Raw genomic sequence first — 14,724 nt, 5'->3', positions numbered from 1 at the left:
TTTTGCCTTCGGAGTGATATAAATTTTGCCAATTTTACTAAAAAACAAACTAGGTAAAACTTAACCTCAACAGAACTTACTCAGCTCGAAGTATTCTACAGACCTCACGTCAAAAAACAGGGACTGTTCCCCACTTGTGAGGAACTTCTCTAATTTTATTCATACGAAATCAGAGAAAGTTCTTCGCCTTGAGCAACTTCCCCCACCCTTTTACTTAAGCTGAGAACATTCTCAGGTGAAGTATATTCTCCGACTCACTTTATTCATGCGAACCTTAGAACGTTCTCTGAAATGCGGAGAATAAAGTACATTCTCCGTTTTATTCGTACGATTCTCTGTGTGAGTGCAGGTGTTCATCACGCTATGTCATATGACTTCTGTGAAGGTAGGCATGGACCCCAAACTGCACAGGGTGCCTTGTGTGAAAAATTCCAGAACGCGGTGCCCAGACGCCCGGCCCAAAGAATGCTTGTGTTAAGGCGTGTACCAACCATTAGTAGACTCATCGTGTCAGCCCAGTCCCTTCCTCCTCTCAACGCCAAGTCGAAACTCCCAGGAGGACCCAACCGGACACCGAGTCATTGCCCTGTGCCTCTCTCAGGACCTTTACTCATCATGGACCCAGATAAACTACGGAAAAAATCACATGCAAAACAGCCTCTAGTAAAGAGATGGAATTACTATGAAAGTAGACTACTTAATCGTAACAATCACTGTCGGTACTTATTTCAAGCGTTAAACATTTTATTAATTGACAGGAATAGAATTCAGATAGTAATCACTGTAAATCGATTATGAATGACACAAGAAGTGTACCAGTCCAGCAATGGACAGAGCCAACATCGACCTACCCAATATACGCTGTGGTGCCAAAAGTCACAGGATACTCCCTAATTTTACATCTACATCTACATCTACATTTAGACTCCGCAAGCCACCCAACGGTGTGCGGCGGAGGGCACTTTACGTGCCACTGTCATTACCTCCCTTTCCTGTTCCAGTCGCGTATGGTTCGCGGGAAGAACGACGGCCGGAAAGCCCCCGTGCGCGCTCGAATCTCTCTGATTTTACATTCGTGATCTCCTCGGGAGGTATAAGTAGGGGGAAGCAATATATTCGATACCTTATCCAGAAACGCACCCTCTCGAAACCTGGCGAGCAAGCTACACCGCGATGCAGACCGCCTCTCTTGCAGACTCTGCCACTTGAGTTTGCTAAACATCTCCGTAACGCTATCACGCCTTTCAAATAACCCTGTGACGAAACGCGCCGCTCTTCTTTGGATCTTCTCTATCTCCTCCGTCAACCCGACCTGGTACGGATCCCACACTGATGAGCAATACTCAAGTATAGGTCGAACGAGTGTTTTGTGAGCCACCTCCTTTGTTGATGAACTACATTTTCTAAGGACTCTCCCAATGAATCTCAACCTGGCACCCGCTTTACCAACAATTAATTTTATATGGTCATTCCACTTCAAATCGTTCCGTACGCATACTTCCAGATATTTTACGGAAGTAACTGTTACCAGTGTTTGTTCCGCTATCATATAATCATAAAATAAAGGATCCTTCTTTCTATGTATTCACAATACATTACATTTGTCTATGTTAAGGGTCAGTTGCCACTCCCTGCACCAAGTGCCTATCCGCTGCAGATCTTCCTGCAATTCGCTGCAATTTTCTGATGCTGCAACTTCTCTGTGTACTACAGCATTATCCGCGAAAAGCCGCATGGAACTTCCCACACAATTTATATATATTGTGAAAAGCAATGGTCCCATAACACTCCCTTGTGGCACGCCAGAGGTTACTTTAACGTCTGTAGACGTCTCTCCATTGAGAACAACGTGCTGTGTTCTGTTTGCTAAAAACTCTTCAATCCAGCCACACAGCTGGTCTGATATTCCGAAGACTCTTACTTTGTTTATCAGGCAACAATGCGGAACTGTATCGAACGCTTTCCGGAAGTCAAGGAAAATGGCATCTACCTGTGAGCCTGTATCTAATATTTTCTGGGTCTCATGAACAAATAAAGCGAGTTGGGTCTCACACGATCGCTGTTTCCGGAATCCATGTTGATTCCTACAGAGTAGTTCTGGGTTTCCAGAAATGACATGATACGCGAGCAAAAAACATGTTCTAAAATTCTACAACAGATCGATGTCAGAGATATAGGCCTATAGTTTTGCGCATCTGCTCGACGACCCTTCTTGAAAACTGGAACTACCTGTGCTCTTTTCCAATCATTTGGAACCTTCCGTTCCTCTATACACTTGCGGTACACGGTTGTTAGAAGGGGGGCACATTCTTTCGCGTACTCTGTGTAGAATCGAATTGGTATCCCGTCAGGTCCAGTGGTCTTTCCTCTGTTGAGTGATTTCAGTTCCTTTTCTATTCCTTGGTCACTGATTTCTTTCCGGATCTCCTTTTACCCAACGTAGTGCAGCAACCCGACGTGACAGGGACTCAGCAAGTAGTAGGAAGTCTCCTGCAGAAATACTGAGCCATGTTACCTCTATAGCCGTTCATAATTGCGAAAGTGTTGCCGGTGCAGGATTTTGTGCACAAACTGATCTCTCGATTATGTCCCATAAATCTTCGATGGGATTCACGTCGGGCGATTTGGATGGCCAAATCATTTGCTCGAATTGTCTAGAATGTTCTTCAATTCAATCTAGAACAATTGTGACCCAGTGACATGACATCGTTGTTTGCGAAGGTTAAGTCCACCAATGGTTGCAAATGGTCTCCAAATAGCTGAACATAATCATTTCCAGTCAGTGATCGGTTCAGTTAGACCAGAGGATCCAGTCCATTCCATCTAAACACAGCCCATATATTATTGAGCCACCAGTAGCTTGCACAGTACCTTGTTGACATTTTGGGTCCATGGCTTCGTGGGTACTGCGCCACACTCGAACCCCACCATCGGCTCTTACCAGCTGAAATCGGGACTCATCTGAACAGACCACGGTTTTCCAGTCGTCTATGGTCCAACCGATATGGTCACGAGCCCAGGAGAGGCTTTGCTGTAAGCAAAGGCACTCGCGCCGGTCATCTGCTGCCATAGCCCATTAACGCCATATTTCGCCGGACTGCCATAACGGTTACGTCCCATATTGATTTCTGCCGTTATTTGATGCAGTGTGGCTTGTCTGTTAGCACTGACAACTCTACGCAAACGCCGCTGCTCCCAGTCATTAAGTGTAGGACGTCGGCCACTGCGTTGTCCATGGTGAGAGGTATTGCCTTAAAAATTTGGTATTTTCGGTACACTCATTACTCTGTGGATCTCGGAATATTTAATTCCCTAACGATTTCCGAAATGGAATGTCCGACGCGTCTAGCTCCAACCACCATTCCGCGTTCAAAATCTGTTAAATCCCGTCGTCTGGCTGTAATCAAGTCGGAAACCTTTTCGTGTGAATCTCCTGATAACAAATCACAGCTTTGCCAATGCACTGCCCTTATGTAACTTGTGTACGCGATACTACTGCCATCTGTATAAGTGCCATCCCGATCCGATGACTTTCGTCTCCTCAGTGTACATGTATCAACTCTACGAAGATCACAATGGTAGTTGATGTGTCGACAGAAGTGCCGACACAGTGTGGTTTGAGGGGACCGTAATGCACGCTATACGCTCACGAAGGATGGCGTGAGGTCTGAAACAGGATACGTAATGAATGCTATAAAGAAAAGTACGTAGCTTCTGGAATACTTAACTTTAATCCATCCTTGTTGTACATCGCTCTTGACGATACAAGTGAGACTCTTTAGATACAAGCTATGTAAGGCTAATGGCGCCTTGCTACGTCGTAGCCATGGACTTAGCTGAACGCTATTCTAACTATCTGCTCGGCCAAGGAGCGAGGTTTCGTCAGTGTAGTCGCTAGCTACGTCGTCCGTACAACTGGGGCGAGTGCTAGTAAGTCTCTCGAGACCTGCCGTGTGGTGGCGCTCGGTCTGCGATCACTGACAGTGGCGACACGCGGGTCCGACATGTACTAATGGACCGCGGCCGACTTAAAGCTACCACCTAGCAAGTGTGGTGTCTGGCGGTGACACCACAGTAGTCTTTATCATCATCCTCATCATCCAACCGAGATCATATATTTCCAAAATACTACATCAATATTTATAGCTTTTTAAATACTTTAAGAGGTGTAGAAGAATGAAACCGGAATTTGGTTGCAATAACTACACGTCTGTTGTTTGAAACTGATAAACAATATTTTACTAAAAATAATCTCCATTGCTATTTATAGATTTCTCCCATCTCTCCGTAGGCTATGAATGCCACGCCGAAATACAGTTCTTCTTTTGAAGCGAACCAGTCAGCGAGCCATTTTTGTACATATTCATATGAATTGAAGCGTTGTTCAACGTATTCATACGAACTGAAACGTTGTTCAGCGAGAGCGTGTCCCAGTAATGCAAATAGATGATAATCGGACGGAGCCAAGTCTGAAGAGTAAACCTCATGCCCTAGTATTTCCCAACTGAACGCCTCGATCGTTTTCCTGACCTGTTTTGCTGTGTTTGATGGGGCGTTACCATGGAGCAATATGGCTTTGTGTTGCCTTTTTCCATATTCTGGTCGTTTTTCACGTAATGCTCGATTTGAATCGATAATTTGCTGTTGGGAGCGAGCAGCGTTATCGGTTTCACCGGGTTTTAGCAGCTCATAATAGATGACACCCTTCTGGTCCTACCAAACACAGAGCATTGTCTTCTTTCCAAAGCGATTTGGTCTTGCAGTGGATGTCGATGGTTTGCCTGGATTCACCCATGATTTACGACGCTGAGGATCCATTCTTCATCACCTGTCAGTATTCGATGGAGAAACGACTTTATTTTGTGTCTGGTGAGCAGCATTTCACAAGTTGTCTTTCGATGTGTTTGCTGTCTTTCATTCAGTTCATGCGGAACCCATTTTCCCACTTTCTGCATCTTTCCCATAGCATTCAACCGAAGAGAAACGGCTTTCTGCATCACATTCAGTTGTTCCGCGAGTTCCTGTTGAGCTTGAGTATCATCGTCATCCAATAAGGCCTGCAATTCGTTGTCTTCGAACTTTTTCGGTGGTTTCCCACACTAGTCGTTTCTCACGTCAAAATCTTTTGAATTTTTTGAACCACTCGAAACAATGTGTTCTCTCTAGAGCGCGCTCGCCGAAAGCTTCGACAAACATTCGATGCGATTCTGCAGCAGTTTTCTTCAAATGATAAGAGAAAACCAATGCTGTCCACAAATCGTGGTTCGTAGGCAAAAAAACTCGACATGTTTATGGCTTTGAAACAGATACCGGTGTATGGAACTTGGGTTACTGTGTGTTGACATACGTCGTCGGCCGTTGCAGGAAGCAAATAGTGCTGCAGACGCGGTCTCACGGGCCCTACACTGACGGCTTTCGGTTTCATACTTTTACACCTGGTATATTCATTGTAAAAAAAAATTTCTGTGTGGCTGAAAAGCACACACTTCGTTGCTGACTTTTCTCCGTGACACGTGTATAAAACCAACAAGGTAAAAAATATGCTCATCCAATGAACCCCCGCCTCAAACTGACACGCACTATACCAGCTTCGAAGCTGCATATCACTTCCACCATCATGCTCTGGGAGGGCAGGACGCTTCAGCATTCGTCTAACAAGCCATCGATTTTTTTCATGCACCTAAATAGCTACACACACACACACACACACACACACACACACACACACACACACACACACAAACACACATACACACGCACGCACGCACGCACACGCACTTGGATGACAAGTACACTGTTGCCCCAGTAACAAATTAAAATAATTTGATCACCCTGGTATCTAACAGTTTTCTTGTGTAAATTTCGCTTGCTTGTAAGGCAAATGCCAGAACTGGAAACCCCTGTCAAATATTCCCAAATCGGAATCTCTCCCGCAATACGCCCACCTTTTTTCTATAATAAGTCTTGAACAGCCTGTCCTATCCGACTGCGTAGAGTATGAGAGGCATTGTAAAAGTGCAATTGAGTTGGTGCACTTGTCTCAACCAGGAAGCACTCCAGTGTTCGTTATGAAGAATATCTAGTGCTGGTGCCTAGACATGAATCACGGGCAGGACTTGAGTGGTGCTGATCGCACGTCAGTCGGGCAACCGGAACTAGAGTAGGTCACATTGGGCAATGGGAACCAGAGTGGGTCAAGTGAAATTCAATGTGAATATAGGCATAGCGTTCAGTTTCAGTTTCGTATCTGCTGCAAACAAAATAAAAAGTTTTCACCTAACTTAACGTGGTTTTACCTACATGGAATAGTGGTATTGCGGGATACCGCAGGTTATCAGCAATCCTTCCAAGGACGTATTTCATTGAATTTATGTGGATATGGTTTGTTCCCCAAAAACATATGATAATGGAATGAGTATTTCGATATATCATGCATGTTATATGAATAATCAACATCAATAAAGTGCAGCCTAAGGAAATCTGTAATATCTCGCGTAATAAAAAGCTTTCTAAATCTCCAGTACACATTGACACACGAAGCACACATTTATGTGTGGCTCATCTGAGCAATGGAACGTATCTACGGAGTGTAATGCGCAAATTAATACATCCAGTATTTAAAAAAAAGAAGGAAGGAAGGAAGGAAAGAAAGAACGTCCCATCGACAATTACGTTTAGAAGACGGAGCACAAACTTGTATTGTACACGGTTTTGAAAGGGAGTAGAGTCCTTTCCAAAGTAACCATCATGACATTTTCCTTGAGCGATTTAGGGAAACCAAGGAAAGCCTAAATCTGAATGGCTGGATGGGGATTTCAATCCCAGTCTTCTACATCTACGTCTAGTTCTACATACATACTCCGCAAGCCACCGTACTGTGCGTGGCGGAGGGTACCCTGTCCACTGCTTGCCATTTGCTTTCCTGTTCCACTGGCAAATAGAGCATCTTAATCCAACATCTCAGCCACTGCACCAACTCGCTGGGTAAACGGTTTAAGATATTCTGGGGGAGAGGAATGATCTTTGATTCGAGTTTTGAAATAACATGCCACGGATAAAGATTCAACTGGGAAGGGAAAAGTGACGAATTGTCCAGCTGACACCGTCGCGTTGTGCATAAAGTTACCAACCAGCCGCCGTCCACACTTATATTTTCCGTGATTTTCCTAACTCACTCCCACAGGGTAAGCCACGCTCGATTTCCTTCTCAGTCCTTGTCCAACTGAACAACCGTTCCGTCTATAGCCTCCCGCCATCGCTGAGACGTTAAAGCGTCATCGTTCTGGCAAATTCCTCAACAATGGCGACCCTACAAGAGGGTGCAAAGTGTCCTCTGCTCCCGGGCATCGGCTCAGGAGGGTCGTTCAAGGCTGAATGCATGATCCACCACTAGGCTAACTATTAATTTGTACACAAAGCTATCTGTTACTAATTTTATTTCACATACAATCATGATTAACAGATCCGTTTCATATTAGTGACAGGCTTCTAAACTGGGCGTTGATAACCACGATATTGACCGCCCTAAACAAACAACAACAGCTGCTAAACGCTTGCAACTCACTTATTTCATTGGGCCCTGCTGTAAGTTGATTTGAAAGTACTGACACTGCCTAGGATTTTGTGAGTACTCAAGTTCGGAAAGTAGATTTTCCGTAAACGTGTTTTTTTTAATTGATTAATCATATGTTTCAGTGTTTTTTGTGTGTTAATAAACGTAGGTTCTACAAAAGGTGTTTCCAAATAAATCCTAAAACAAAATTAATATCTCAGTATATTTTTCAGTACTAGAGCTGTATTAGGTGGTTAGTCTAACTTTAAAATTAGATGTGGTGGCGTCAAGGTAGTGCTCGCAACCTGGCTATAGCTAGATATAGGCTAGAGCCGTCTCTATTGCTTACATTAGCTGGTTGTAAGTTATAGAAATTTACTGCGACAAAATAAAGTGCCTGACGTGAATGTTACTTGTCTTTTGCAGCATGGTTCCGAGGACAACACCGCACATAATCAAGCGTGGTGTGCCTTTCGCAAACGGGACACTCGAGCCAGTGTACTGACAAATTGGTGCATCGCAGTCCTTACAGCAGGTAATCGCCTTTGTATTTACAGCATAGTTACGCCACTTGCTAATTCAAGTTATGTCTTGTGTCTCAGTAGGTTTCTCTACTAAATTTTCCGTTCGTTTCTGGGGAGCCGTATAAACGTGGGTAGTTCTCTAATTGTCTTCTACAAGAATTCCTTAAATGCTGACTTTTATTTTCAGACCACCTTTGCAAGAAAGTTAGTGAGCAAGACATTAATAATCACCAACCAGCCTTACTACTACCTCCATTTCGAAGCAACTACAAAAACATGAAAGTTTTATAATATACATCTTTCATAAATCATTTAGTCTGTCTCAATTTGGATTTCAAAAGGGTCTCTCCACAAATCACCTTATTTTTCCATTCACAGTTCATACTCTACAAAATTTAAATGAAAAAGAATGTTGCCAACTGTTACTTTCTGTGACTCGTCCAAAGCGGTCAAATGTGCAGTTCATAATACGATGGCTATTCGGAAAGTAAGGTCCGATCGGGCGCGTAAGGGAAACCACAGTGAAAATCCGGTAAAGCTTTGCAGAGATGTATTGGACAATGCCTCTAGTATACCTGTCGATCGTGTAAAGTCGCTTTTTTCAATTCGGAGTGCACAGTGTGCACATAAAGACGCCTAGTTAAACAGTGTCTTCCGCAAAGTATGAAGGCCAAGTGAGAGATTACGCCTGATGTCATGCAGCCCACATAACACAACTGTCATGCAGTTCCTTCTTCATGGCAATTCTCGACCGCACTCGGCAGGGGCAATGAAGTTGCTCCTGCAGCGTTTTCGATGGGAAGTGTTTGATCATCCACATTACAGCCCATAACTGGATGCCCCTGAGTTTTATCACCGCTCACATGAACCGCCGGTTTTGAAGACAACTTCTTGGCACAGTGAATGAGCTGTAGACAAGCGTAGAGAATTGGCGGAAAACAAAGGCGGCTGCATTCTATGACAGGGGTACTGGAAAGGTGGTACTAAGCTAGGACAAATGTGTAAGTTGGAGCAGCGACTACATAGAAAAGTAGCTGGAAGGTGTAGGTAACTGCAGCAAATAAAACATTTTCAATTCTCAGATTGGCTTCCAATTCACGACCTATTGGACCTTACTTTCGGAATAGTCCTCGTATTCTCCTACAGAAGCTCAGATGTTATGGTATCAGAGGCCCTGTTAGTATCTGCTTTTCACCCTATCTAACTAAGAGAATTTAAAGTGTTGCATTAAATAACTTAGGAATAGTGCACAATGAAACAGCGTCTTCAGCTAGAGAATAATCACTAAAGAAATATCACAAAGATCTATGGTGAGTCAACTACACGAGGGTAAATCAATAAATGAAACAGAATTTCTAAACTCGAAGTGTTTGTACTGATAGGAATCTGAACTGGAAGTCACATGTTTCAGACCTTCTTAAACTTCTTTTTCGATAAAACGAATATCGCGCTAGACTAATTTGGCACTGCTTTAGCGAATGCGCGCGTAAACAATTTTGTTCGTAACGAGAAATAAACCGACGTTTTCGTCGACACTGGACGTCGCATGAAAGACGTGATGAGGAGTATTTGGTTGGGCTGACTCCAGCTACATGTCGGAAAAATTAAATTGCAAATATCTGCCGCAACAGCAGAGAAAATAGGCTGCCGACTCTTAGGAGGGAAAGCGGTACATACAGAGTATTACAGAACGTAGTTTTAAAATTTTGAGAGATGGTAGTATATGAAATTCAGAACATCTTGCAACAAGGAACCTATAGCCGGAAATGTGAAATAAAGTTTCTAAAGCACTATGCACTTTCTACACATTCGATAGGCTAAATGAAACACCGTAATACTCTAGTCTGCAAAAACGTTTATTGACAGTAGAGTACAATAAAATACTGTAAACCGAATTTGCTGCTTTACTACTATAGAGCAAGTGTTCAATGTGACGACCATCAGCACCGTTACATAATGTGCAATGACGAACAATGTTTTGTCTGATCCTCTGTAATATCCGCTCTTCCCTCTGATAGTATCAAACCTCAGGTGCTGTTCCTGCTCGTACTGAGTATATAAGGGACTTTGCATAGCCCCAGAAGATAAAGTCAAGAGATATGAGGTCAAGGGAGTGCATTGACCGAGAGACTAGGCATCCCCTTCCATTTTCATTTTGCCTGAAGCTCTCTGTGAGATATAGCCTGGCTCTACGATGAAAGTGCGCTGGAGTATCATCATACTGAAACCACAAACTACAGCACAATTGCAAGGAAACGTCCTCCAGAAATTTAGGCAAAGCATTCTCCAGAAATTTCTGCGGAAGGGTGCTATCGGATGTGGATACTGCCAGTGAACTAAGTGTATTGAGCACACTAATAAACTTACTACTGCTCACTTCATCAGACCACACATTTATACTGCATTGTGTGCTACATGACATGCTATACGACGAAGACAATATATGACGCAGCAGCAGGTGCACACTGCCAAGTAAACAGGCGGTCGAGTGGACACGTAGTGAGAATGAGCAAAGCAAATTTAATGGCACATAAAAGCAAAGACATACAAAGATCATGGCTCACACGAGTCCACAGACGTTCATCTGAATGCTTTTGACTAAGCTCAACAAGCTAACATAAGAACATTCAAATGATTATCTTAAAAATATCTTGGTCCATACAGTTAACAAGGAATTGAGACGCTTAAAGTAGTAAATGAGTTTTGCTATTTGGGGAGCAAAATAACTGATGATGGTCGAGGTAGAGAGGATATAAAATGTAGACTAGCAATGGCAAGGAAAGCGTTTCTGAAGAAGAGAAATTTATTAACATCGAATATAGATTTAAGTGTCAGAAAGTCGTTTCTGAAAGTATTTGTATGGAGTGTAGCCATGTATGGAAGTGAAACGTGGACGATAAATAGTTTAGACAAGAAGAGAATAGAAGCTCTCGAAATGTGGTGCTACAGAAGAATGCTGAAGACTAGATGGGTAGATCACATAACGAATGAGGAGGTTTTGAATAGAATTGGAGAGAAGAGAAATTTGTGGCACAACGTGACTAGAAGAAGGGATCGGTTGGTAGGGCATATTCTGAGGCATCAAGGGGTCATCAGTTTAGTATTGGAGGGCAGCGTGGAGGATAAAAATCGTAGAGGGAGACCAAGAGATGAATACACTAAGCAGATCCAGAAGGATGTAGGTTGCAGTAGGTACTGGGAGATGAAGAAACTTGCACAGGATAGAGTAGCATCGAGAGCTGCATCAAAGCAGTCTCTAAACTGAAGACCACACACACAGTTCATAAATTCATTATGTTCGTCTTTTTTTTATCACTTTGTCATTATGTCTACTGGCATATCACTTGTTTGTAAATACAATGTTTTTACAGCTGTGTTAGAAACAACTTCGCTTGTATAATTATATCTAACTAACATCAGTATGCTGTGACATTTTATGATTTGAATGAATGACAGACAAATTTAATGTACTCTGAACATCATTAAATAAAGTTACACGCTTGTTATAGCCTCTGAATTCATGCAATAAATTCTTTAAATAAATTGTCTCATGTTAAGCCTCAGAAAGAGCCATACACCCAGCCTCTGTGCTAGAGACAGCAACAGTTTCTGCTTAGCACTTTGCCATGAAATTACAGAGCCACAGAATTTAAAAATAAAACCAATATATGACTTCCTTCCTTGGGACCAATTTTTCCGCTCTGGATCTACAAAACCACATAATTCTAAATCTACTTCAGTAAACTTCAGACAATAAGCCCTAGCCTCCTTTAAAGATCTCAAAATTCTCCTAGCACATTTTCAATCCTTGTTAGGATATGAATTAATTCAACTGGCTTAAATAGCTGACACTGATTGAAATATCTGTTCTCGTAAGTATAGACAAATACATTGAACTACCTATTAGAGCTTGATAAGGAACATCATCTACTTTATTTTCTTTTTCACTTAGAAAATCAAATTTAGTTCCAACATCAGTTTTTACAGTTTTGCAGCGATATTGAATCTTTCCAACTGCCAATCAATATACTTTTCTTGATTCAAAATCAACATTCCATTTATCTTTTCATATTTGATTTTCATCCCTGAACAATTTTTAGCTGTTCCCTTCCTTTGAATTCCAAACCTAACTTATGTTTCAAGAATTCAGTTTCACATGTATCACTTCTGAAAATATAAAAACCACTGATATATTAAGCTGTCATAGGTTCTAAGCCTTTAGCCTAATGTTTTAAAAACAAACAGGACTGACTGTCCTCTTCATTTTGAAGGGTCCAAGTCACTTAATGAGATAGTTCTATCGAATTACTTTCTGATGTGAAGTAAGTTACTGCCAGTGGGTAACCCAAGACTTGACACCTGAGGTTGATAGCCCTACATGTCAACGACATCGCTGTCTGAGACCCTTGGTCTGCCAACAAGAGGTGTTAACAAACCTAGGTAAGCTCGCTGGGCTATTATTGTCCTCTGCGGAACAAAAAAAACACTTAAAAACAATTAAAAAAACAATTTCTATAAGTCCAACTTCAGTACTTCATTTGTGAAAGACAAGTACTGGGCAGGACCTAGCCCTGAGCCTTGCAGGACCTCACCCATAACATTGTTGATCACTTTGAATGTTCTGTCTCCTTATCCAGAAAAATTTGTCTTGAGACATATGATGAAAAGGATTGCCACTGTAATAAGTGGACTATCAACTGTTTTCTAAAGATGAAAATATCTCTACTACTTGACCCACAGAAAATTGTTATCCGTAGCTTCCATGCATCTAAAGTATACTCTAATAGTTAATACTGCACAAATACTCTAAATATTACGTGTGACGTTAATAGTAGTTGTTGAATATTTTTCCTTTCCTTTACAGGTTTCGTGATTCACAAGCGAGAAAGTTCAGCACGTCGGCCACCATGCTGCCACGTCCACAGTGCGCTGCTGTACTGTTATCTTCGAATGAACTTCGCACGTTACCAGGAACTGTCGGCGGCTGCTTTCAGATTCCATAACAGTTTTCTTCAAAGCAACAAAAACTTCCAGAAAGGATCTCGTTTCATGTCTCCAAGCGTGAAATTGCGACAAACAAAACCATAACGGCTCTCGGAATCTGGTTTCGGGCAGTGTGACATGAAAAAGTACGTGTTAAGCAAATTTAAGAAATCGGCAGCTCAGATCGTGAAAAATGCTACTTGGTGCCAAACAGAAGTTTGATCACTCAAGAACAACAACTGCTCAAAATAATATTTTACTCATTTACTTCTTAAAAATCTTAACCTTTTCATAAATATTTCTTTCCTTTCAGTTTCAAATATAATAAAGTTTGTGAACGTATAGAGTGTATTATAAACAAACAGTGTAATACAAGTGTATGTCTGGTAAAAAATTAAATAAAGAATGTATTGGTTGTGGAAATACGTAACAGATATCATCTTATGAACAAAGGGAATATTCCTGGAGACTGCACTGATAAAGCTGAAACATCCATATCCAGGTCTCAGACCAGCCACTCTAGACTCTTACGCAAACGTCTCCTAGCTTGCTCCGTCTCAATGTGCGATCAAAATTCAGCTGCTGTGGGTCCTTCAGTACTCCGAAACAGTCTCGGAAGTGAGACCGAGTGAAAATTCTAAGAAGGGTGTCTAAATCGTAAAAAAAAATGTTATGTTGCTAAAATGGTAAAATGCATGGGTAACGTCTAGCTTATACAAACTGTCGCTTCGTTAAAGCATGGAACTCTGACGTTCTCTTAGCATTTCCTCTCCTAAGACCAGATGTTTGACACTTTGACGCTACCATACACGCTTCAAAGTGTATTCTACCTCTCCGGGATAAGATAACAAAACTGACAACTTGACCACCTATTACAGGTACAAGGGTTGGTTGCCTACTTATTCTGATATTGCATATGGTATCCTTAGAACTGGTTTCATTTATTTTTCTTTGTTCTCGGAGCAGAGACTAATACGAGGGCTATTTTTTCTTCAAAATCCGACAGGCCGCGAAATGGAAACCGTATTAAAAAATAAGAAACGTTTTATTTGCACCATATAGTTACATCTTCAAGCCACTTCTCTACTCTCCGACTTCGACATTTGTCGTAGCACTATACCAACTTTCCAATGCCCTTTTCATCATCAAAGTGTGCTTCCGCCAATTCTTTAAGCTGGTGTGCAGCTCGTTGTCTGTGTCAATATGCTGTACTCATAGCCAGCGGTTCATGTGAGTACAGGAATAAAAATCAGAGGAAACCAAGTGCGGGCTCTATGGCAGGTGGTCAAACATTTTCCATCGAAAAAGCTGCAGGAGCATCTTTCTTGCAGCTGCAGCGTGCGGCAGAGCATTGTCATCAAGAAGGGCAATGCCTGATGACAATATTCCTCTTCGCTTATTGGCTCTGAGCACTATGCGACTTAACTTCTGAGGTCATCAGTCGCCTAGAACTTAGAACTAATTAAACCTAACTAACCTAAGGACACCACACACATCCATGCCCGAGGCAGGATTCGAACCTGCGACCGTGGCGTCTTCGCTTATTCTGAATTTCCCTTCGCAGATGATTTTCTCGATTCGCGTGATACAGTCGGTGAACAAGATCATCAGTTGTGATTCTTCAGTTTCTCCAGGCGTATTTCTTGCCCAAACAGTCCACTGGTG

The 14,724-nt window shown here is 42.1% G+C and overlaps 1 protein-coding gene across 2 annotated transcripts in view; it reads left to right on the top strand.

The window, feature by feature from the left end:
• Positions 1 to 13,977, top strand: part of LOC124555242 (dihydropyrimidine dehydrogenase [NADP(+)]) — a 285,759-nt gene extending 271,782 nt beyond the window's left edge. Inside the window, exons 19-21 of one of the 2 annotated variants that reach the window (XR_006968528.1) lie at positions 7,979 to 8,087; positions 12,941 to 12,971; positions 13,919 to 13,977. Coding sequence is in view for 1 of the 2 variants with exons in the window: in XM_047129102.1 (XP_046985058.1) it covers positions 7,979 to 8,057 (79 nt within the window). In the remaining variant the exon portion in view is untranslated. Of the gene's footprint in view, positions 1 to 7,978; positions 8,088 to 12,940; positions 13,485 to 13,918 lie in introns of those variants that run through there. The other variant, XM_047129102.1, reaches the window with a different exon arrangement.
• The last annotated feature ends 747 nt before the right edge of the window (positions 13,978 to 14,724 follow it).

Source organism: Schistocerca americana, chromosome X, assembly GCF_021461395.2.
Source record: "Schistocerca americana isolate TAMUIC-IGC-003095 chromosome X, iqSchAmer2.1, whole genome shotgun sequence".
NCBI classification, from domain to species: Eukaryota; Metazoa; Arthropoda; class Insecta; order Orthoptera; family Acrididae; genus Schistocerca; species Schistocerca americana.
This window is presented reverse-complemented; position numbering and strand designations above follow the sequence as displayed.